This window comes from Porites lutea, chromosome 7 (assembly GCF_958299795.1).
Source record: "Porites lutea chromosome 7, jaPorLute2.1, whole genome shotgun sequence".
NCBI classification, from domain to species: Eukaryota; Metazoa; Cnidaria; class Anthozoa; order Scleractinia; family Poritidae; genus Porites; species Porites lutea.
In genome coordinates this window covers 30,937,317-30,961,900 of record NC_133207.1, presented here as the reverse complement: position 1 = coordinate 30,961,900, position 24,584 = coordinate 30,937,317, and the positions used below count along the sequence as shown (strand labels likewise).

Below are 24,584 nucleotides of genomic sequence, written 5' to 3'. Positions count from 1 at the left end.
AAGACAATAATCATATCAGTTGACCTCTTGGGAAATAAAACTCGACGTAAGTTCATTTTAATTAAATGAAAGACTTTGGTGAATATTTACCAAACATTAGTCTTAAGCCATCAGAGTCCTTTTTGCAGGACTTCTGAAGTAAGGGTAACCAGCGAACTGGGGTTTTTTCCCCTTTTTGAGGAAAGAGGGAACTGGAGAGAGAGATGAAGCGGAGGGTATGATCGCAGCCTTGTTAGGGGGTAGGAGTATAAGCACGATTTGTTGGAGTTATATACGTAATGAAGCAGAAACGCTAGAAATGAAAGTATATATTGTGTGTAATTCGGACGTGTGAATTAGCTTAACTGTTTCGGCTACTGATTTTCAATATATCGGATGATGAAAACATTTACTTTAACCAAAATTAAAGGATATGTTAATTCCACCTTACGTTAAAGAACAAATTTGTAGTAGTGAAGTCCTCTTGCTTACGGTATTGATGTACACATGCACAGAAATCAGTAAAGCTCTATACGAGCTGGCGAGTCAAGACACCTTCTAAACTGTTTCCAGACATAAGATTGGCTGTAATTACATTGTCTTTTTTCACCAAGGACGTTTTTGCTTACAGCATGACTGTCAATGATGTTTGATAATTCTGCATTCGTTACGCTGGTTTTAGTCTTGTGTCTGGCCGCTTTACCATTTTGTGAAGGTAAGTAAGATCAGTGTCTAGCCACAAGCCCCCTGACTAACGTCCCTTTGTGATGTTGACTGTGCCTAATTTATAGATATGCCGGGTTGCTTCGCTTGACAGCTTGCCTTTTCCAAATAAAACTCAGTGAATTTACGGCTTTAGAAGACAACTTGTGTTTACAACTAGAGCAGTTTTCTCTCCCTCCCGCATCCCCCATAGATGTAGCGGAAAGCTTTTGTAGAATTTATTTTTTATCACACATTGATCACTTCTCTTTTCCACTCAGGATCAAACGGTTCAAGAAATGAATACGAGATACTCACAAACCTGTGTATAGCCCTGTTAATCCTGTTTATCGCTTGGCTTACTGTTCTCTTACTTATCTTCTTATACTGCTGGCGTTATCTGCTCAGGAGTCGTCCAAACAGGTTAGTCAAAGTTAGAAAACGGGTCAAGTAAGAGAAATGGAGGCCAGGATCACACGTTGATCTCTTAATTGGGAGAATTTATCGTACTTTAATATGTTTAAAAAGAAATCCTGAAGAGAACGCAAATCTCGTATCCAGAGCTCGTGGCTTTTCCATCAGCAGAGGGTCTGTTTACACGCTTATATGGAGGCCTGAATTCGACCCTAGGTATCAACTGATCATTTGGTAGTTTCAACTAAAAGTAACGGTAATTTTATCTTCCCGGCATCCTGGCGTGCGCCCTTTTTTTTAATTGGATAGGCACATGTTTTACACAGATATCTGTAGTATGTAGTTTTTGGTCAAATTTCAATAACTTTTTGTAACTGCCCTCTTTGCAATTTAGTGTCCACTTCAACGGAGTCTGCAACCTCATGGTGATACTATTTTGGTTTTGCTTTTTTACTTTTACAGAAACGCAGTAAGCCTTGAAACACATTTGGGTGCAGAGATGGAGGAATGGGGCTCCACACAGAGAACACTTATGAACCTGTCGCACAAGGAACCAATTACGGAGAAGCACGATAGGTCCACACAAACAGAGCACCTATTGATTGAGTCCCTAGCGACACCAGAACGACCAGCAAAGCGCCTCCCTCCCATTCAACAGAGAATCTCGACTGACCATTGATGAGCTGTGCTATAAGTCATTGAAGAACTCAGTACGGAAGGATTATATTCGAATCACATGCTGTTAGACATATCCCAGTTAGAGATACCAAAAGTTTTAGCTTTGGTGGGACGACTTCGGACATCCGATAGGCAAGGATGCGCTTTTGGAAGTGATACATTGGAACCCGCCTTATAAAACCCCGTTTGGGCGACCACCTCGTTATATGACCACATTATTTTGAATCTTTAGTAAACAATCTTCGAGGTTCTGTTTCACAAGGCAGAACTTTTCGCGCAACATTGTGTGAAGCTGTTGCGAGATGTTGTGTGAAATCTAGTTTAGAAACGTTTCTTATCTTTTTGCAAAGAGGCATCGTATTCCCTAGAGGAATAAGACTGACTCACTGGGCGCTTATCTTGGTGATATTTTAAAATAAATTTCACACTCTAATGTATTTCAAACACTCGTACAGTACAACAATTAAGTTTGTGTGCAGTAATCTAGTAATTAAGCCAGTTTAGCAGAACAATAGACTCAAAATAATTGTGCATTGAAAAGAAAAGTTAAATAACTAGAATTTATTCAGTAAAAGCCTCTTACAACGTGCAATTTCAATTTAAACGGTGCGGTTCTACCCGCAAGAATTCTTAGAAAAACATCTAGCTTGTTGAGGTTCTTGTAGACAAGAAAGGGAATCCTTAACTTATTTCAAGGTAATTATAATCAGGTGAAAGTAGAATTAATATACGAAATTGGTCTTTTTAAAGTTTCGATCGAAGGAAGCCCTGAAGAATTCGCACCACATACACTAAGTCGTGTCGGCTGCTTTTTGTCTTCAAAGAAATAGTATAGCCAAAATGTTTGCGTTTTCTGTTCTGAAATGGGCCGCACAATGTCATTAAAGCTTTTTCCAGCGGCAGGTTTCGTGAACCTTTTGTGTGAAACGAACGTGTACTGTTTATGTAAAGGATTCGCGAACCGAAATCGTATAAAAAATGAGGCTTAGACGCCAAAGTTAAACAAGACAAGGCAAGTAATTAAACAGACGCAGTCAGCTGCGAGGAGCATAAATAGAGGGCAAACTCGGTTATGTAGCCTGTAAAGGGGCTGTGTTATGAAATCTATCATAACCAGTCAAACAGAGGGACGGACACCAAATTGAGTGAAACATTAAAATAATGAAACATCACTCGCAAAATTATACACAAAAAGAGGCAAGGATGGAAAAACCTGGGAAAGATTGAAACGGATTGCAATTGTGGTTTTTGAAAACTTTTTAACCTTGTAGTTTACAAAAGTTAATTTTTACTGCTTTTTGACGTTTGATATAATGCTTAGGAGACCTTTTATTTGACACAAAGCTGTGATTCTGTCCAGCATTCACAGGTAATTTCTCAAGGTTCATTATAGCTAATAAAGACGCGTAACTGCCATCAACAACAAAATGAACATGGAAACCGTGATACAGCCTCTTTAAATCGGTCCATTCTCTCATGTTGTTTAAAACTTTGTCATGGTTCATTGGATGAATCGCTTTCTGATACAATAGGTGGGGGCACCCAACGAGTATATAGTTCTAAACCACTTAACATAACATTGTTGAACGTATTTTAGTATTCAAACGGTAAATATAGGCATATTTTTATACCCTAAAAACTTTTCATCTGTTCGGATTTCCTAGCTGAAAGTCTAGTGATCCGAAAATTACAGGGATAAAAACTTACCTTCTCGAAAATTTCAGCCCGGAAAAGGCTCCCGAACCTTCTAGGTGGCCTTTTTTAGGGTCAAAATCCGTTAAAAATGGGTATTTATACCATTTTGTAGATGTTCGAAAATCCTAGGAGAGGCAGGCAAGCAAGAAATTTTACAACAAATGCTCCGAAAATTCTAGATCTCAAATCGTCTTCCGAACAGATATTTTCCCGAAAATTACCGTTGGGTGCCCCTGAATAGGGAACTTAAGCAACGACGACGGCGACGTTAACGAGAACGGCAAAAAAGCAATCGGTTGAGATTGGCAAAACAACAATTTTGCACGTGCATCACAGTTTAGTTCTTTGTACATTACTTTGCCGTCACAGCACGACTATGACTTGAAACTTCCTGATTTCACGTTTTATGGAGGACGTGAACACATCACAACGATTTTCTTTTTGTTTTTGTGAACTTAGATACAGTCCTTTAGAATTCAACTCCTGAAAAATCGCCAACATTTGGCAAATTAAAGAGCATAGTCGGAATAAGCCAAGCGCGATGAAGTTTGAAATAGTGCGAATTTGCTTTTCCGGTGACGTTTTTGCTGCCTTTGCCGTCGTCGTTGCTTTAGCTCCCTAACATCGCCATTAATAAAACAACTCTCTGTTATCCATTGTATAGCATATCCGTTTGAAACAGGTCTGTAAACCCCTTGCTTATTCCTAAATATTTTCTTCCAGGAGACATATTAATGGCCATCAGTCTACACAGGGTTGTGAGGGCAACGTTATATCTTACTTTTTCAATCTGCTTTTCAAAAGGTAAATTGAAATGACTATACTGCACCGGAACTGCATTACTGTATTTTGTACTCCGCTCTCCATTGATCTATTGTACGCACTTAATGTGGCTGGGTATAACTCATCTTTAATAGCTTACCTACCGTGTGGCATGAAATTTTTTGTGGGAGTTTATTTTTTGCGGATTGGCAATTTTTTGTGTTTTGCGCGAACTAATTTATGCTATTAGGATAGATTGGTTTTTCTTGCTGGGAGGAAGGTAGCCTGCGTGGCAGGCGTTCGAAAGCGGAAGGGGAAGGGAATTAGGGCGCGAGACCACGCTCTCGCGCGCCCAAATCCCCCCTTCCCCTTTTAACGCCTGCCATGCAGGCTAGGAGGAAGGAACCTAATGGGACGGGCATGCCACGCCTTTTTAGCCTCCCCTGTTGATTGTTTTCTAACAGATTTTGCTGTTCTCAGGTATGCAAAATGACACAGACAGGGTTGAAGACCTCGAGGATGATGAAGCAACTGAAGCAACACGATCCATATTATTGGCGGTCTTCCTTTTGATTTCGCTTTCTATTGCATTACTTCTATCATTCATACTATTGGTGTTTGTTTGTTTAAGACACAAGAAGCATGGACACAGGCGCTGATAAAGTGCTGTTAATTTCAGATACTACAAAATAAACACGCAAACATGGGCAGAGAGCTCTTGTGATTCTATAAATAATCCAGCGGCTTCTGCATGCGTGTCTTAACCTGCGATAAGTCCAAGTTTTAGTAGTCCCCAGACATTCTCTTACGTGGTCACTTCTCTTCGCTTTGCGGAACTTTATTAACCAACCGAAACGAAAATAGTAGCCTGAGAAAAAAGCCGATATTCCATGACGTCACCACTGGTTACCACTGATTTCCCCGCGAAATGGCGTCTGAGCAGCGACTGCAAAAATTCCATACTGATGACGTGTCACCATCCAGATCTGGGTAGTACGTCTGATTGGTCATGTCGCGAGAGAAATTTGCCTCGACCAATAACAGATACCCAGATCTGGGTAGTGATACGTCATCAGTATGGAATTTTTGCAGTCGTTCAACTTCATTTCTTAGTGATGGCGATGAGAAATGTCGGCTAATTTCTCAGGCTACGAAAATAGGACAGGATTTCAGGTTAAAGCCTGACTGGAATCATGTGGCCTGTTTCACAACTTTGGGATACCAATAATTCGGAAAAAGTTATTCTCAAACTCATTAATAATTCATAAAGAAAATACAAAGGAAATTAATGTTTTTTGAGTGGTTGGAAATCAGATGAAAAACTGCTCATTTTTGCACCCATAATTTCTCCTTCTAAAATCATTTTGTTTGAGAACTAATATCAAGTATTCGACAGTGATGCACCACCAGATGAAACAGCTTGAAGATCGTCAAAAATACTCTGCTGCGCGTCGTATTTTCAAATCTCTTCTCAGTGTTTCATCTCTCTCTCTCCTCCGCATGTAGGGAGGTTTCCCATCGTTCCCCGCGAACTTTCTATTTTTCGATTACTCCTGTTTTTAGTGGGATACCCAGCGGGAACCTCTGCGGAGGAGAGAGGTTTCATCCAGTGATGAAACAATGCGTCTCACATTCGATACATTACTTGAAAAACTAATATTCAAAGGAAGTCACAATAAATGTGGATAGCCACCAAACTACACCGGCCACAATTAAGGCCGTCTGCGCTGCGGCTCAGTTGTTAGCCTGTGCCAGGCTCTCAGATAGTATAGTGGGAACGTATTAAAACGAGCAAAGCGAAAATAAGACGCGCCCGACTTGGGAAAGGGGGCGGTTACGGCGGGAAAAATATCTCTCCTCAGCCCCCGCGCGTTTTTCGCATTTCTTATTACTGAACGACTTTCCACCACTATCTCGGAGCCTGGAACAGGCTACTCAGTTGTAGTCTGCTTGCACGCGTATCATCTATTTTCGATCGAAATAGGAGACATCTGCTGGCAGGGTAAATCAGGGGCTCGTTGCCAGAAAGTCTTGATGACTGATGAATTCAAGTCCACCGGGAGGCATTTCCTCCATTAAGAACTAATGTGGTAGCGAGACGTCAACAATAATTCAGACATTCAAAATTGGTCAGATTGTCCTACTTACTAAAAATTACATTAGTTGGTAGTGTCAGCACTACAGAAACAGAACCCATAATCTTAACTTTGAAGGTCAAAATGAACCCAAACGAAATTACAGTATAGGGAGCATACTCTTCAACTTTGATAGAGCCAAAATAACGATACAAACTTCAAACATTTCGAGCTTTATTCGCTAAAAGTAATGTAACGAAATCATCCTGGTCGCTCAGCTAAGAGAATAAGAACTTCCAGCAAGTCAACATCTTTCTGTTTTTGTTGATATATTACGTATTGCAATACTGCTTCAACGTATGTACACAAAACTATTTTACACAACTTAACAAAACGTCTCTCTGACCGTTCCTACGATGGATGAAGGATGGTCGACCGAAAAGGAAAAAAAAATTATGTCCGTACCCTAGCGTGCTAGCAAGCTCTCCGGGGCGTTCTGGCGGCGGGGCGCCCTAGAGAGCTTGCTAGCAGGCTGTTCGTACACCTATATATAAAACCTTTTCACGGCAGCCGTATTTCTGGTCTTGATGGTGCTCTTAAGCGTTACAGTCAACTCTCTCTTAACGGACACCCCTATAAGACGGACTCTTCGATAAAACGGACACCTAGACTTGATCCCTGCCCTTCTTTACTCCAGTTATTGTACTTTGTATAACACGGTCATCACTCTTCGATCGACACTTACTACTGGCGTCGTCAGGCTTAGAGAGAGTTGACTGTAGAATCAACGACATAGAAGCTGCAAGTAACTGTACAGTGGAACCTCAATATAACGAAGGGTAAAGGGACTGGCAAAATGTGCTCGCTACAACTAGATTTCTTTATATCGAGGTTCTTTTTCCTATCTTCTGCCATTACTGGGGTAAAGAAAATCGTTCGTTATATAGAGGTTCCTTATATCGAAGTTCCCCTGGAGTAGCAGACCGATTTCCCCTCCACCGAACTCGTTTGACAAACGTCTCAAGTGCGAATAGCAAGGAAAGCGAATATGGTTCTTACTATTGTAAATCTACTTACAATGGCTAAATATCCTCGCATACCCAGGAGTAGCTAATCGGGACGAAATATTCAAACAGTAGGCTTTTGGAACTGGTCCGACGTTCCAAGACTGCAACGATTTTGGATTGGGAAAGGCGTTAAGCAAAGGTGTTTTTGAGCGATGGACGGCAACTGAAATTGGACTTACGCATTTTTAGGCGGTTGTTTTGTCCACATTTCCGGGAAAATCGCCTGTATACATGAAAAGAAACTTAGCAATATAAAGTTGTCAGCGTCCACATCTACTGAAAGGGAAAAAGCCTCACATCCGTTTACCGTCCATCACTCAAAAACGGCTTTGCTTAAGCTCCCTAATAACTCGCTAGAATTAGCTCCTTCTAAGCCTGTGAGGACATTTATCACCCAACTGAGCTCATAAAACTAAGCCAGCCAGTCTTTACAAACCGCAGTACATAAAGTCTACTTTTTCTGTCGCGCTCTTGTAACTCTTTTTGTGACAGTTTCTGGGGACTGTACTGACGTCATTTTCTTCGAGATCTTCCTTTGAGGAGTAGCAACAGTAGGTTTTTCCTCGACATCACCTTCGGCTGTCATCTCATCTGACTCTTGCGACAAATCAGTGCTTTCTTTCAATGCTTGCTTAGATTTTATTCTTCGTGGTCGCCGAGAAGAAACATTTTCTTCTGGCATGTCGGATCCCACTGGAACCTGAACATCTACATTTGTACTGTTTTTGTTTGCGACCAACGACTTCCGAGTTTTACGCGTGCGAGGTGTATGCGGGTCTTCCTCAACAGCTGAAGAGTCAGCATCATTTGTTTGGGGATATGGGACATCTTCGTTTTGCATTGGCAAATTGCGACTCTGTCTTGTACGGCGAGTAGGCTTTCCATCCTTCTTTTGAGGAGGGGAAGGTGGTTTAATCTCCTCCTCTTCTTCTTGAATATCCTCGGATATATTTATTCCGCCTTCGGATGAGCTACTCAATTGTGTTTTAACATTGTCTGTACCTTGTTCGATATCTGATGTATCAGGCTCTGAAAAAGCCAGTTGCGCAGACTTTCTTGTTCGCCGATTGCTGGCGCCTTTTGCTGTCTCCGGAGTAACATTTTGCGGGGTTGATTTGCGAGTACGCCGATAAGTCGAAGACAGCTCGGCTGTCGATACTTCACACTCGTGTGTCGCGCCCTCAGTTGGCGGACTAACCAAACTTTCCTTCGCTGGAAGCACTTCTGGTTCTTGTGGTAGATGCACCGAAGACTTACGCGTTTGACGCTTTGTCCGCGTCTTAGCGGGCTGCTTTTTACGTTCCTGTGTAACTTCTGCAGATTCAACCCCTTCACTTAGGTCCGTTAGCTCTTCCTTGCCTGTATCCATAGCAACGTTTTCAATCTCTTGGCTAGATGGAAGCCTTGGGGATTCCTCTTCTGTAGCACGTACATCCGCCATCTCCACGTCTCCCTCCGAGGTAGCAATAGGTGGATTGTCTACTAAACCATCCCCAACTCCGGACTCTTTGTCTTTATTGTGTTCTTCCTCTTCTGTCGCTTGTTGTCGAGCTTTCTTGAAGGATGGTTCAGCAATGGTTGCAACCGGCAATCTCTTCCTACCCCGTGTTTGTCTTCTCGGCTGTTGTCGTGCAACATCAACATCTGCAGTTTCTGTTTCGGAAGAGGATGGAACTGAATCACTAGGACCTGGAGGCACCGAGTCACTTTCGGTCTGCGGAAAAACGCTACTGCTTTGGCTTAACACATCTGACGACTCGCCTATGTCAGTGTCACTCGTATCCACTCCACCTTGCATGCTTTTCTGATTGTCGTTTCTCATGCCCAGCCTGTTTTGTTTTTCACTGACTGGTTTTGTCATGCGGGACTTTCTGGTCTTTCCAGTAACTGGCATAACTTCCTCTTCAAAACTAGTTGAATGTGCATCCTCTGTGGTATCGGTGCCAGTGGGTTCAGATCTCCGCGATCGCCTTGTCTGCCGAGTGGGAACTGCGGTAGGTGGACTTGATAACTTCTCTTGTCTTGTAGAGCGTCCAGAGCGACCTCGTCGGGCTGGAGCCGCCCTGGTTGTTGTTTTCAGTGTTTCTGGTTCATCTTCAGTGGTACTATCTTTGATTACTTCTTCGCCCGCATCAGTGACAGCTTTTCCTGTAATATTACTTGTGACAGCTACAGTCTTACTGACGTCAGAAAGGTCACGCATCACGGCATCATTCGCAGTTATTGCAACACTGTCACGCGGTAATGTCTCGATGTCACGCGCTATAGCATCATTTTCCCTGATAAACGCGTCTGTTTGTTCGGTGAAACCAGAGGAATCCACTTCCAACAGGGAAGCTGAGTTTTCCGAAACGGATGCGTTTAATGGCAGTTCAGCGTCTTTCTCAAGTGCCGAAGACTCACTAATAACTTCACTGGAGCCAAACACTGAAGAAGAAAAAGAAATTAATTTGTTTAGGGGACATAATACAAATCTCCCTGCCCGCAATAGATGATCTGTTCCTAACTTTCATGCTCTTACAAGCATCCTAAAAAAACGATGAAATATATAAAAATAGATATAAAAATACAAAAAGTCAGTTCTGTTAAGAAATCCAGGTAGCGAAGAAAATGGAAGATCAAGGATCAAGGATAGGGCGAAAACAACGAAAACGGAAAAGGTTCGCTTAGACTTTCACAATTTACTTTATGAAATTGTTTTGTTTTTGTTGTATAATGACGGTAAAAGCGATGTATAAAATTACGCCTTTCTAACTCAAAACTAAAGTGCTGTCATTTTTCAAGTAGACATGGTGCATGAGAAAATAACAAACCTATATCGTCATCTCCTGGCGGTTTTTCCTCAAATTCTGGCATCTTTTGTCCTTCGTCTGTCAATGCGTTGGGTTCCTCGTTTAACTGCTGAACTGCTTTCTGAAACTCTATCATCTTGTCCTTCTCATTACGAACTCGAGCTTTGGCTCTGTCAATCTGATTCAACACCATCTCAAATCGAGCAGCTGCTACGTCATTGACAACATCTCCGGTAGCTTCCTGGCCGGTGGATACGTTTTGCTGTGCTGTTGCTGCTGAATACCCAGGAGCTTGGTACCATGACTGAGGCACCCCCGGCCTTTGGGGTCGAACATGCTGTTGGGTTGGGTAAGATGGAAGTCTAGCAGGAGGGGGAGGATACCCACTGGTAGAAGTAGGAGGGTAACGTGAATTGACTTGGGGCATAGACTGAGATTGAGCATAGTTACTCATAACAGGTGATGTTGGTGGGGGAATAGAAGAAACAGCTGGAGCGGGGTAAACGGGTGGTACCCGAGGGGGTGGTAAGGCAGGATGTGGTATCGCTGGGGGTGGCATTCCAGGAGGTGGCAGTCCAGGGGGAGACATACGGAGAGGAGGTATACCAGGTGGAGGAATACCTGGGGGTGGTATGCCAGGGGGAGGTATCCTAGGGGGTGGTATTGTGAGAGGAACTACCCCAGGAGGTGGTATACCAGGTGGGGGTATAACTGGGGGAGGTATCCTAGCATATGGTACTCCAGGGGGTGGTATGGTAGGTGGTGTATAGGGAGGATAAGAACCTATGGGTGGTGGGAATGGAGTGGGAGGATAATATGAACCATAATAACCAGGGTAGGTAGGTGGAAAGCTGTTAAGAAAAGAAAAAAAGCAGAAATTACAAATTAGTATAACTCAGAAGACAGCCACTTGTAACACAGACGTGCTTAGGTTGAATAAAAGACAAAATGCTCACAAAAGTTTCAACTCTAGTCCATAATAACATATAATCTGGCAATGTGTCTGTGAATAACGGCAGGGATGCAGGTGACTGCTCTTAGCAGGTGAGCCTACTGACTAATTTTCAAGACAGATAATCTCTGTAAGTGTGCAAGGGCAGCAGGAAGCCATAACAGAAAAGCCTTAAAAATCACCAACACTCTTTCAGAAGGATATCAAATGTGTCCAAATAAACAAACTACCTAAGAAGGCTATGAGTATTTGTCTGCTTCAGTATCGGACTGGCATAACTTTGGCAGGCATCCTTTAACTTACCCAAGATGAGGCACTGGTGGTATAGGGGGAGGTACACTCACAGGGGGAGGGTACCCTGGCCGGTGGTAGGGTGAGTAAACAGCAGGTGGTATGTATGGTGCATGAGGTGTCTGGAATGCAGTAGTGGGTGTTGATTTATAGGGCGTAGCTGCACTAGTGGCAGCTGGTGTACTAGCAGAGGATAGTCCAAAAATCATTTCAAGGTTTGTCATGGACCAGTTCAGGTTGAAGCCATATTGGCATTTCTGGCACTGAAAGGATGGAGGCTCACTGTCACCTAAAATGCAACAAATAAAAAGCAAATTAGACCTGGTATTGAAGCTGATCATCCAATAACAACCATAACAAAAACAAATGCTTAAATCATCGTCACCAATACTGAGAAATTAAAACAATAAAAATATTTGAAAATTATTACAGTTCACAATAACAATAAATTGTTAGTAAAAATAGTAATAAATCATTTAAACATCAAAGTTCTCCAACGTTCTTCCTGAGTTTTAAAAAGAGTTCAGTTTAATTGGAGTTGTAATGATGTCTAGATCTTCTATCTTCAGTATCTTGGTAGGTTCTTATTAGAAATGCAATAATGCACAAGAGTACATTGCGAATATTGTTAATAACAAAATATAAAAAACCGATGGAAAAAACACCAAAACAGCAGATTTGTTTGACTTCTTCTTTGTCCTTAGAACATCTTTGGAATGGCTTAACTTGAAACAGCATAGACGAAGATGGTGGAGTAGTGACGACAATCCAAGTCAGCGGCTGCTTTTATAAGTTACTGGCCATAAAATAAAAAGACCTCCCAAAGAATGAGTGGTTAATTGCCGGTCAAGAAATAATTAGAATTTGCTTGCACCGATCCTCTATATGATCATTTCGGATTTATCTCAAACTGATAGACCAGATTTCATTCTAACTGATTTATGAATCAGACAAATAACATAAGACCCTGATTAGACTTCAACATAGTACATGTAACACAAAGTTGAATGCAACCATTAAGAGAAGTGTTTCAGAGCTCATGATCAACAGTGGTCAGATGGATACACACTGGTATTGTGCAGTATTGACTAGTGTGTTTTTTGCTACCCTTTTGGAGAGTGGACATTGTAGAGTACTTAATAAGGGGGATAAACCAAATGGTTGATGTCTCTGGTGAAAGGCGAAAGCAATTTAGAAAACAGGGGCAAATTGTGAGCTTGAAAAATTGGAATAGGATCTTCCAAAAGACAAAACTTATTGATTTGTGTTTGTGAGTCTCAAAGACTTATTTCTCAACAGAATTCGCACCAGTCATTTATACCAAGTCTGGCAAATCAACATGCACCTGGGTTTTCCAAATTAAACCTCTTACCAGACATGATGCCAGCAAAATGAGAAGTTGTATGAAGTCTCAAGCCTTAGATTTATTCATTTTTTCTGACAATTTGACAAGTCCTCATAAACACCACTACGGTGGGATCTTCAAAAGGGAAAACACCTGTGTGTACTTTTAAAGTGGTTTCTCTTACTTTCAAGACATGATGTTTCTGAGTACAAACTTAAAGTATCATATAAAAGCCATGCACTGTAAAGTGGCCAGTTTATTTCAAGCATTATTATTATTATTATTGTTATTACTCTTTATCAAATCAAGCCTTGGTCAGCGAGTGGCACATTTTAAGTCCTAGCTCTTTCCATTCATGCCACAAATAATAGTAATTCAAATGCAGACACTGTTAAGATTCAATACTTTGGAGAGCTTCCACATTCATATATTCTCAAAACTAGTTTAGGAAAATGTAAAAATTTTAGTTACTGCAAATACAATAAAATAACTATACAAGAAAATAACTAGTCTTAACGAGAGACAAGATGTTAAGAGGAAAGAGTTATTTCGCAACTTTCCAAAGGCCTAAACACTGCTGACCTCTCTGTGGCATCGGGGCTGGCAGTTTGTAACTCAAGTCCCAAATTCTGTTCTAAGCCAAAGCCATCATTCCAGTTGGTGGATCAATCATTCATTTATTGAAAACGAACCAAGTATAGAATACATTTCACAGCATATTTTAGGATTACTAGTGTTTTGTACAAAAATTATTGCAAAAGTTAATTATAAATTTGATTTTCTAGCAGGCCAATCTCTAGACAGCCTGTCTTTTAGGGCCTGAAATACGTACCTCCCCTCCATGTCTAGGACTTAACAGAGCCTTTATAATGAACCAAGGGTGCTTACCATTGACACAATTACCACGGTGGATATCTTGTTCATGAAAATAACACTACAAAAACTGACGTGTTGGGAGAACAACCCACTACAAAGTATATCCAAATCAGCTAAACAAACTTAACAGTGTAGAAAAATTGCATCGCCTCAAATCACAGACCATATTTTCTGAGGGTTTTCCAAATGGAATGGTGCAAGCCATTTGATTTTTCATCCAGAATTTCTGGTTTTCCCATGTAAATATGGTAAGTACCCCAGGACTACAAGGTGAGGTCTAACAGCCACTAGATCAAGTGTCATTAAGATGCATGCATAAGAATACACTTCTCCCTTTTGTTTTTCTTCCCAATGCACCTCACCTTTGGCCATTTTAAAAGCATGATTGCCCGTAAGCAGTTGCTGAAGACTCTGCGGCAACTCAGAGTCTTTTGTGTTTTCTGAAACCACGATAATGTATTTCACATCTGATGAGCCACAGTATGGGCAACGACCAGTGGATGACACAGGGTACTGATTTGCAGTTGACAATGCCGATGTGCTACTGGTTGTAGATGATGACTTCTTAACTGTTGAGATTGTTGTAGATGCCACTGAGCTAGCTACATTACTAGAAGAAGGAGTTTGTTCTGAAAAATGTTCAGAGTCTGTTGCAGCCTCAGAAACACTCTCGCCTGCATCATCATCATCACCCTTGCCATCCTCCTCATCATCATCACCATCATCAGCCATGGCATCTTCATCATCACTGTTTTCTTGGGAAAGTTTTTGTTGTTCTTTAGCAAGCATTTGCTTGATTAGCTCTTCCTCATCAAGTTCATCATCATCATCCTCTTCTTCATTTTCTTCTTCTTTGTCGGACGAACCTGACAAGAGGGAAAGCGTTATTATTATGAAGCTAATTGCATTTAACCACTTACAGCTGAATTTCTATAATTTTGTTACCTAAGAAAGGAATGGAAAGCTTTAGTACAGCTTAAACAGAACATACCAGTAACACTAGTAATAACAAAGCATTATACATTAAAATCAAATAAACAAAATGAAACCAAAAGAGAATCAAAATGTAACTAATTTACATACATACTTTGAACTGCTGCTGCAGTGTTGGACATGTTTCTTTCAACGTCACTTTCACTGCCTTGAAAATCATCTAAAACAACAAATGGATTGTCTGACGATTCATCTTGGCTAGAATGTTCACCACCTTTGTATCATGAGGATAAAAGCAAAATTCTCATCAATAAATAGACTCAAATAAGTGTAACAAACATTCCACACTAAACCGATCAGTTCATAAATTTCAGTCATGTAAAAATAATGTCATGCGCAACATTTACACAAATTCACAAATCACAAATGTGAGACATATACCACTGAGAAAAAGAGATAAAAATGTCTTTTAAAAAGTGTAGATACAAGAATAGGACAAAAAATAATACAGGACTAACCTTGATTTTGAGTTCCTTGAGGGCTTGATACAGGATTAATTGCCTTCTTAGAGTAAAATAATGCAAGAAAGATATCATGTTTGATCGTCTATTCCATCAAAGTGATTGATAAAGAACCAAGCGCTTGAGGAGATCAGCCCTGTTTCATTCCAAACTATGAAACAATGCCTAATTGACTACAGAGGTTAATCATTTGCAATGAGCTTTTTATCCATCTAGCTGAACACTTAATAAACAAGATTTTGCTCGGATGCAACTGTGTCACAACACTGAGAGAAAGAGAAAATGTTATAAAAAGCAATGTTTTAGTTATGGTAGTGAGAAAAAAACAGGATTACAATTATCATGGAAATAACCTGCACAATAGACTGGTTAATTATTATATCTGGTGTGATTGATACCTGTAAAGGCCGATCCAGAGACTCCAGGATTTTGTACACTGATACATTGTCCCAGTTAACATTAAACCCCGCACCCAGTGGGTCAGGAGGACAAAATCCGCGGCACAGAAATGTGGGTGGGTCCTGTATAGGTATAAATTAGGTTAACAGAAAGGAAACAAATACAGTATCTTGAATTAGAGCTCCTTGACTCAGAACAAAAAACAAGGGCCTTCAGCCTGAACGCTCTGGTCATTATCCATATACATTAACCAACTGTATCAACGAGACCCCACAAAATTTTAAAATTTCAAACCCCTAAAGTGCAATTTTCAGTGTCCTGGGGGCTAAATTTCACATGAAAAGAGTGGGTTTTTCATTCATGACAATGTAATTTTTTAATTTATCAGTCCACACAATAAATTCCTACAAGCAATGAACAAATGACGAAAATTAAATTATTCGTTTTGTATGTAAACAAATTCTGTGTAAACCTATAAAGAAACTTGTGAAAAAATGACTGGAACATAGCGTTCACATGACTAAAGCAAAGTAAAACCTGTGGGCTTCATGAAAACACATAATAATTACGTTTCCATTCAGATTTTATGATATATTTTTGGTTTACAACATTATTCAAACTAATGGCTTCAGTCTTCTTTCTAGAAAAAGGCAGCTGACTTCTATGTGCAAAGTAGCCGACACATTCCATCAGCTGTCAGTGCTTAATGAAACCCCTGGTTAAAAAAAGTCTTAACCTGTAACATATATACATGAACAAGATCTCGGGTTAAATCAGTATTTAACCTAGTTTGATGCAGTTTTATTTGTTTCCTTATTCATAGAAGACAAAAGAATTATGGTGTAACTGTTGACAACAAAATTTAAGTTTACCTATAACATATACACTGCTTTTAACCACCTCATCATATTTTGAATAAAAAGCTGGAGCATTTCATTTCCCAAAGGAAAATTTGCTCAAATATCAACTGCTCCTTTGTTTGGCTCATATAATTTTGAGCACCACGAGTGAGGGGCCATCCTCTTGGCTTTAATATACCCTTTCACACTATTTTGGAGGAAATTCTGCAAGGTCATTGCCTGATAACAAAAATGGAGCTGTACAGACCTTGAACAATGAGGCAGAGTTAAATGACAAAATCTGCCTTGCTGTCAGAAAAAAAAAGTACACTGAAGTTTAAGTCAACAAAGTAAGCTTTAAGATATCTCCTGCTCAGCTGTAGACCTTCATGTGAGTTGATTAAGGAAATTGTCCATCATACATTCAAGCACTGACCGCACCAGTTATCAGTTTTGAGTTATCAGCCAAAGTCTCACCTTGTAGCCTTCTCTCTCTTGACTTGACCAAAGAATTGCCCTTCCTTTGGCTATGAGACTGTGAAGAATTTCCGGCATATCGCCCATGGGGAATAATCTGTAATAACATTAAAATTAACCCTTTAGTCCCAAGAGTGACCAACATCAATTTTCTCCACACAAAATCAGTACATAATCAAGGGAAAAAGTTATGAGAACTGGTTAAATGATTTAATTGTTTATATATTTAATCACTTCCACCATACGGTGTCGAACACAAAGCAGAGCGCAGCTCCAAATTAAGCCTGTCCTTGCAGATAACCCACCCAGCCGAGGAGAGGTTGGCCACACCACCGGGGTCTACGTCCCCTACTCTTTTTGGAGAGTGGTGTGGTTTCTTTTACGTCCCTCAAGAACCAGATAAGTGAAAGTGCTGTGAGATGGGACCTACAGTTTTTTGTCCTTATCCGAGAAGACTAGAAAGTCTAACCGTTTGCAGATGTCATTGCAAAGGCAGCACTTTCTCCTCAGTTATTTTAAAGACCCTGAGTGTTGGTCCGGCCAGGGTTTGAATCCGCGACCTCCCGCTCAGCAGACCGGTGCTCTCCCAACTGAACTAACCAGGCTGCACCAAAGGGGAAATGCCCTGATTGTTTTTAATATTTTCCCAACTAATTCTCCAAGAAAATGTATAAAGAACAGTCTGGCGAATTTGTATGTGGACATTGGGGATTACAGGGTTAAGTGAGAACCAAATCTAATAGGGTGAAAAACAATCTTCACAGACTCACAAACACTTACTTGTCCAAGATTACATAAAGTCTGTTTGAGTTCCCGCAGCGTGGACACAAACCATCTTGGGAAACTGTGTATGTCTTTCCTCGTAAATGAGAACCCTTCACCTTTTCTTCCATATCCATTTCATCCACCCTGCAACACACATGTCATAAATAATTAAACTGTGTTTTAACCTTTTCTTCCTAGACCGCAATATGGTGAAATTACTTGTCACTCTAACTTGTTATATCTGTGGACAAAATCATATAGTATTAACATTCAAATGAAACGCCTTTGCAAAGCCCTAGTTGTTTAAAAGGTAAATAGCACTGTTCACTGAGAAAATTGCTCTTCATCAGGCAGAGGAAGAAACTGTTCCCTCATTTAAGGAAACAGTTTCATCCCCTAATAATGCCAACAATGCTTCGGACTAAAACCCACCAACTATGAGTGAGATTCGTAGTTCATAAGTCTATAGCAACCACGGTGGTACAAATAGTGCCAAGAGTAAGTTTAGCCAAAAGCTTCAATAACAATCTGCTTGAGTGATTAAGAATCTGCTTGTAGTTCTAAAAAATACCAGCTGTAAAAGACAAATTATGGTGGCGGTGCTTTGGTAGCTTAACTAAGCTTCAGATATAAGCAAACTTCAGCTCAAAGTATTAGTTTCAGCTCAGCTGTTTTTAGCTCAATCAGCTGCAGTTCGGTTCTGCCAGGCGGTTCACGAACAGTTAACTATAACTTACTCTGTCCCTCCCTGGAAACTTTCATACGCACACTGTTTTACAACCTAGAAAAGATGATAAAATCGCGAAGACCAGTTAAAACAACATCATATCCTCACGACGATCTTGAGAGACAACTCAACCTACCGCCATATTGCTTGCTATCCCACAGGGCCTTGCAACAAAACTGTTGCTCATGCGCAATTGGAAAAGCGCGAAAAAAAAAAACAAAAATGGCGGACGACGGGAGGATTTGTGTGGACAGCAAGCAATCGGTGCTGAAAATTCATGAAAAATTAAGGAAGGAGGTCCATAAAATAGCCGAAAAGAAGTCATGGTCTGCTGAACAAAAGGAAGAATTCGAGAAAAAGATCCTTGAGGTGGGACGCTAAAAGTTGCCACCTTGATCTGTTATAAGCTTAACTTACTTTTGTTTATTACCTTAAATGCTCTGCTTGATCGCTTCTCTGACTTGGTTTTTTATTCTTGTGAAGCTTTATAAAGAGTCAGTGGAGGAAACTGTTCAAGCAAATGTGGTAGTTGGAGGGCAAGACTGGAACAATGTATCCCAGTCTGAAGATTCAAGCATTTCTGTAGTTCGGGAGGGTAAGCTTATAAATTATCTGTAACAAACGAGTTTGATTCTTCAGATCAATAACTTTATTTAACCATGGAGTCTTTTTCATTACAAAGTACTCTCCCAAGGGTCCGTGCACTTTACCAATAAGTTACACATAATAATTTTAAATACTTAAACGTATGTCATTACAATTATAAAAATTATTTGATTTTAAAATTAAAGTATGAAAAATTAATTAAACTAGTAGCCTACCTAGCCTTCACTCATTAGTTCAATTAAGAAAATTATTTAAACTAGTGGCCTGCTTAGCCTCGACTGACAGACCATTCCATAGAACAGCACCCCTATACCAGAAACTCCATTTAAATGCCTCAGAGTATGGTATTGAAACGAAGAGATTGTGTTGCGAACCCCGCAGATTATGTGTTTGAATGGAATTGGTGTAGGCAAATTCCTCTGATATCTATTCGGGTACTTGCCTGTTCACTGTTTTGAATAGTACTGTCGACTCTCTCTTAACGGACACCTCTATAAGACGGACACCTCTGTAAAACGGACACCTATAGTTGGTCCCTGCCTTTCTTTACTCCTTCTATTTGACTTTCTATAAGACGGACATCTCTCTAAGATGGACAGCTAGTGCCGGTCCCAAAGGTGTCCGTCTTAGAGAGAGCTGACTGTAACGTTTTTAATTGTTTTTTACAGCAGTTTAAAGGTTGATGTCATCGCTTCTTATCCAGGATAAATGTCATTTAAAGGAGCTTTTAGTTGTTCCGCGTTTCACGAGGAATAGAGTCATATTTAAGTTGTAATCAGCTGAAATCAAGTCAACATTGCCATTGCGTTTAAGCTTACATTTACATGGGTTAACCTTGCAAGACCATTGCAACATAAGTGCAAGCTTATAAACATAAACAGAGTTTGCTTATGACTCTGTTGCTTATTGCCTAGTGATAGTGTCGCAAACAAAAGTGAATGAATATGCCAATCACAATGTACAGGAACAGACCTTGTGATTGGTTTCTTCTTTTGCAGTTTTTGGTCATCTCTCTACCAGCAAAATTGCCACCAAGAAGTCAACTCCCAAAACAATAACTCTGACAATTGACACAGTTTACTTACCTAGTATTGCTTACGTAGGATTTTTACTTTTTTGTCAAACCCGAATACTAAACTGTCAATCTTAATTGACCATCGTAAGATCAATTTCACATGTTCTTGGCCCGAGACTCGTGCATGTGCTAGGGATTGCGACGTAGTATTTCCCAGATTACCAAAGGATCCTTACCTTCCATACAATTTCTTAAAAAAAAACTGACAGAAAATTCTTTTTGAATAAATATGATTAAGTAACATTTTAGTTTCATTTCTTGTGAATGTATTCTTGCAGGGGGTTAGATATTCACGGCTTGAAATGACTAAGGCTTAAAAGTAATGTGTATTTTAGAGGTATATAGTAAAAAAGTGTTACATAAGTAGGTTGAGTATGATCGCCCGGGTGAACATACTCCTGAATAGGAGTGTTGTTGACAGTGACTCAAATTTGAACAACCTGCACAGTAGTCATCTTCAGGGTCAAAGTGAGTTTATCACATCAGTTGATGGTATTAAGCTCTGGTTATTGACCTGATCGGTCAATGAAGTCATTGTCTGCCACAGCACTGACTCAGTCTTCGGTTTATCACACATTTAGACATTCATCTAAAACATACCTGAGAATTGGCTTGGGTTCTTGAAGGCAGCCTGGTAGGGTTTAGTCGTTTCAAAATGGCTAAAATTGATACAGTTTTACCTTTTTACCTCACTTGTTGATTAGACAAGCATCTTTTCAATGGGGAAACCTACTTTTGTGTGTTTCAAAATTGGAAGTGTTTACACAATTACCGCCGGTCTACTATGAAAATTCCTAAACGTTGATGGGGTCTTGCAGAAATTTCTTCCAATAACCCAAGCCAATTCCCAGGTATGTTTTAGATGAATGTCTAAATGTGTGAGTTAAATAGTATGAAGAGAGTTTGGAGTGGTACCACATGTTACATATTGCTGTCGAAAACAAGTAACAAACTTACCGTATTTATTCGGCTATCCCTCATTTTCAAATTTTTTCAATATGACGAGCCTCGCTATTGCCCTGGAAGTATCTTCTAGTGAAATAAGGACTGCTTAGTTCCTTGAAAGTGTCCAAATTTCTCCATGGACCTTTGTTTGCGAATGCAAAGAAAGTTGATGTTTGTGAATTTTAGGTTAAAAATTAGGCAATTTTAAGACTCCGACATTGAAAACCGATCTTCTAATCTTTCTCAAAATTAAAATTCTTTTGGCAGGAACAATCTACATTAGGTTTCTTATCTACCTAAAAGCTATCTATGGACAGAAAGTGAAAGAAATGGATTTTCACCTCCTGCCATGAATTACGATTTTGCTTAATTTTTCCTGACAGTTGCTCTTAAGTCTTCTCTTGTGTCTTTGAATGTCCATTACCCTGGTGGTCTTCTTAACGTTTGATTTTTACTTTTCAGAACTAGAGCCCCTCAACAGAGACAGGGTTGAACAAGTATTTGCAATATGTTCAGAACTGGAAGATTTAATGAAAGATACAACATTCAAACGGAAAAATTATCCACAGCAAATCACAGAAGGAATAAAGAAGATTCTCCAGAGTAAAAAAGAATTACTCGTAAGTTTTTCAATGTGGCGTTAGAGCTAGTCGAAAATGTTGTTATTCATGAATGAGGGCTAGGAGACAAACAAAATTGAGAATCAACTTAGGTTAAAAAATTGTTACAATTGTTATTTAATTTTGACAGGTATCAATTCCAATAGAAAAAAAAGGAAAATTGCTTATCCTGAAAATGTATTCTTTCGGTAGGAAAAGTATCAACCAGCAACAAAAAGTGATTCCATATTGAGCAGTTTCAATTTCTTAACTTCAGGTATGACATTTCTATGTTTCTGTTGATTACTTCCAGAGTGTAATAATATTTTCTTGCTGGTGAACAAGAGAACTAGGTGATGTTTATCCATTTGCTGTTAGTTGTAAGTTTCAAATGAAGGTATTCTTCTTTGAACACGACAGTGTCTGTGTATAGAGTCTGTGCATTGCAGCCATGTTGGAGGAGTAAACAATAAAAATTGTTTGCATGAAAATAAAACTTTTTCTCAAAGGAAAATCATTTTATTGTCTTACTCCTCCAACACAGCCACTGCACTCATATGCTATAAGGGACCTTAAGCAGCAACGACGGTAACTACCGGTATTATGAAAACATGAATTTGGGCTGCCTCAAACTTCAAATTTTTTGGTGTTGAATTCAAAAGGACTGTATCAAAGTTCAGGAAAAGAAAAAGAAAAAGAAAGTTTTTGTCTTGTGTTCCCATCCTCAACAAAATGGGAAATATTTAGGCATTTTCACGTCATAGTTGTGTAGCGATGGCTAAGAAATGTACAAAAAAGCGTGATGCACATGCAAAGTTGTTGTTTTGCTGTCGCTGTCGTCGTTGCTTAAGCTTCCTATTGTGAGGCAGGAGTTTATTTTCTGTTGGCCATTTATGGTGTTTTCCTTTGACACTGTCATTATATTAATTCCTTAGATTTTGATGACTGCATTCAGAGACTGCAATCATTGTCTTCTGAGGTTTCTCAACTGTCAAAGGTTTGTATACACTATTTGTTGTTTTTATGAGATTACTCATAACTCAAACAAACATTGCAAATCCACGTTTACTTAACGGATGGAAATTAAAATTAAAAAATTGCAGCATGCTAAGAGTTTGTCTTTATCATTCATCCATCTTATCGCTTTCCACACATTAATTACATGTATTTTGATTAAAATTTATTCATTTCACTTCTACAAGTTTCTCTTTCACTTTTGCAATTACCTAAAATCACAACAAATTTTTAAATGATAAGTAACTTGCACAGCAGGACTGTGAATTGAAGGTAATGAAGTACATCTCTTCTTTACATGTAACCATCACAGAGTTGCAAAGTGAATAGAGAGTTAGGGTGAAGGAAAAAAGAAAAAAAGAGGGTCATAACATAAAATGACGCAGAAGCAAGGAGAATTCATCTCCACGCTTCCCAGATGCTGATTGACTATTCTAGCTGAAGTTGAACTTGTACAGTGTATACGCAGGGTTTGTTACAAGTCTGACAACATTATAAATAGTAAGGTTAATTTAATGGTAAAGAAGCTTGATAGTAAGGTACTGCCATTTTACATAATGATTTTACACACAGGCATTTTAATCAACAGTTTAATTATCCTGTCTGAGTAAACTGTTCCTATTTTCTCACTTTTTCAGTCAATACCAGAACTTCATGGAAAAGTTCTTCGTCTACAGGAAGTTGTTCAAAACCACAAAGTCATGCAGAAGAGTGAAACAGATGCTGTGTTATTCGGAAGGGACAGTAACAGTGATGCTAATTCATTACCTTCTTCTGGTGAAGTTCCAATATCACAGGGTGACCAAACTAATGAACAATTAAATTCCAAGGATTTTATTTGGTGGGGATCATCTAAGCGAAAGTCAAATCCTCCTCAAAGACTTGACCCTTCTAATAACTCACAGGTTTAGATGATGATCTTATAATTTATAGCATAATGTTTAATTCTACAATAGGCCTTTCTTCACACTCTGCAAGACATATCTTTAAATTATCATTTGTTTTAATTACTCTTTTAAAGTATCCTGAAAGTGAAAGCGAGATAGAAGTCCAGCATAGTAAATTTTATGAATTTCAGAGCTTACAGTATATGATCTATTGTTTCATTCTTGTCTTTAATAATAACCTGTTGGGTACTAAACCAATTTCTTGGTGCATCAGTGTCACTAAGACCCTCAAAACCTTAGCTTGTTCAACAGGATTTTGCAACCCTACTCTAGACTTGGCAACAAAAATACCCTTCTCATACCAGCTTGAATTTGTCATCTCTGTAAATTACAGTGAGATTGCATCAGAAAGATTTGGCCCTATATACATACTATAATATTTATACAGTAGGTAGAAGTATGTGTTTCACAGTCTCATAGTTTATCTACACAAAATCCCCTCCAAATATTGGAGAAAAGCTCTTAGTCTATGCTTTTTGTTGATGAATCCAAGATGGCCCTGTATTTTATCTTGCAGCGTTGATAAAAATCTTGTTAAAACGCATGACTAACCAGGCTTTTCTCCTACAATTCTAACACAGCATGTTTTTTTTTTTATGAGGGAGCTTGAATTGAGCAGAGCTTATTCTTAGAATTTTACAGTATGTGACAATTTGGTGGGTGTTGAAGTCGTAGCCTCTATAATACCCCCTCCCCCTAGATCAGTTTTCCTGCGTGAACTAAACTGCTTGAAATAATATTGGCATATACATTTACCTTGCGAGTAGGCTTCACCCCAGGGGAGATAAATCCGATTGTCTATTTTTTATTGGTGTCTGTTGATCAGATTAGTTTTTTTTTAAGACACTATGTTTATCCCCAGATCAGAAAGATAGACCATTGTACAGTTGTGGACTAACAGTATCCAAGCCTTTGAGTGAAGTGAACGTGAGGCTGAGGTTGACCTTGTTCTGATACAAACCTTCTTCCTTTTCTTATGAAAATTATACTAGAAAAATACTTGTCGATACTTGATTGTCTTGCCGATGTCAGTACTTTATTTATTGATTAGTATATTTTTAAAGGTGGTCCTCTCCGCATACTTTATTGGTTTCCTTGGGCTCCCTTTG

General features: G+C 39.4%; 3 protein-coding genes across 4 annotated transcripts in view; 2 read left to right on the top strand and 1 right to left on the bottom strand.

Annotated features, from left to right (window-relative positions):
* Positions 1-624: 624 nt before the first annotated feature.
* On the top strand, positions 625-2,531 carry LOC140944778 (uncharacterized). The gene is made up of 3 exons (XM_073393884.1): positions 625-694; positions 963-1,104; positions 1,558-2,531. Exons 1-3 carry the CDS (start codon positions 625-627, stop codon positions 1,772-1,774), a joined length of 429 nt encoding a protein of 142 aa, XP_073249985.1. The 3' UTR covers positions 1,775-2,531.
* Positions 2,532-6,522: 3,991 nt separating this feature from the next.
* Positions 6,523-24,584, bottom strand: part of LOC140942536 (uncharacterized) — a 136,293-nt gene continuing 118,231 nt past the window's right edge. Inside the window, exons 2-11 of one of the 2 annotated variants that reach the window (XM_073391450.1) lie at positions 18,300-18,344; positions 17,578-17,706; positions 16,798-16,894; positions 15,481-15,603; positions 15,080-15,125; positions 14,716-14,835; positions 13,991-14,494; positions 11,420-11,696; positions 10,186-11,015; positions 6,523-9,799 (exon numbers count right to left, since the gene is read on the bottom strand). In XM_073391450.1, coding sequence (XP_073247551.1) covers positions 7,824-9,799; positions 10,186-11,015; positions 11,420-11,696; positions 13,991-14,494; positions 14,716-14,835; positions 15,080-15,125; positions 15,481-15,603; positions 16,798-16,894; positions 17,578-17,706; positions 18,300-18,344 — 4,147 coding nt within the window. In that variant the 3' untranslated portion in view covers positions 6,523-7,823. The remainder of the gene's footprint in view (positions 9,800-10,185; positions 11,016-11,419; positions 11,697-13,990; positions 14,495-14,715; positions 14,836-15,079; positions 15,126-15,480; positions 15,604-16,797; positions 16,895-17,577; positions 17,707-18,299; positions 18,345-24,584) is intronic. The other variant, XM_073391451.1, reaches the window with a different exon arrangement.
* Positions 18,485-23,809, top strand: LOC140942538 (uncharacterized). The gene is made up of 6 exons (XM_073391454.1): positions 18,485-18,658; positions 18,773-18,884; positions 21,378-21,535; positions 21,728-21,791; positions 22,450-22,511; positions 23,167-23,809. The coding sequence occupies exons 1-6, from the start codon at positions 18,512-18,514 to the stop codon at positions 23,437-23,439; spliced, it is 816 nt and encodes a 271-aa protein (XP_073247555.1). The 5' UTR covers positions 18,485-18,511; the 3' UTR covers positions 23,440-23,809.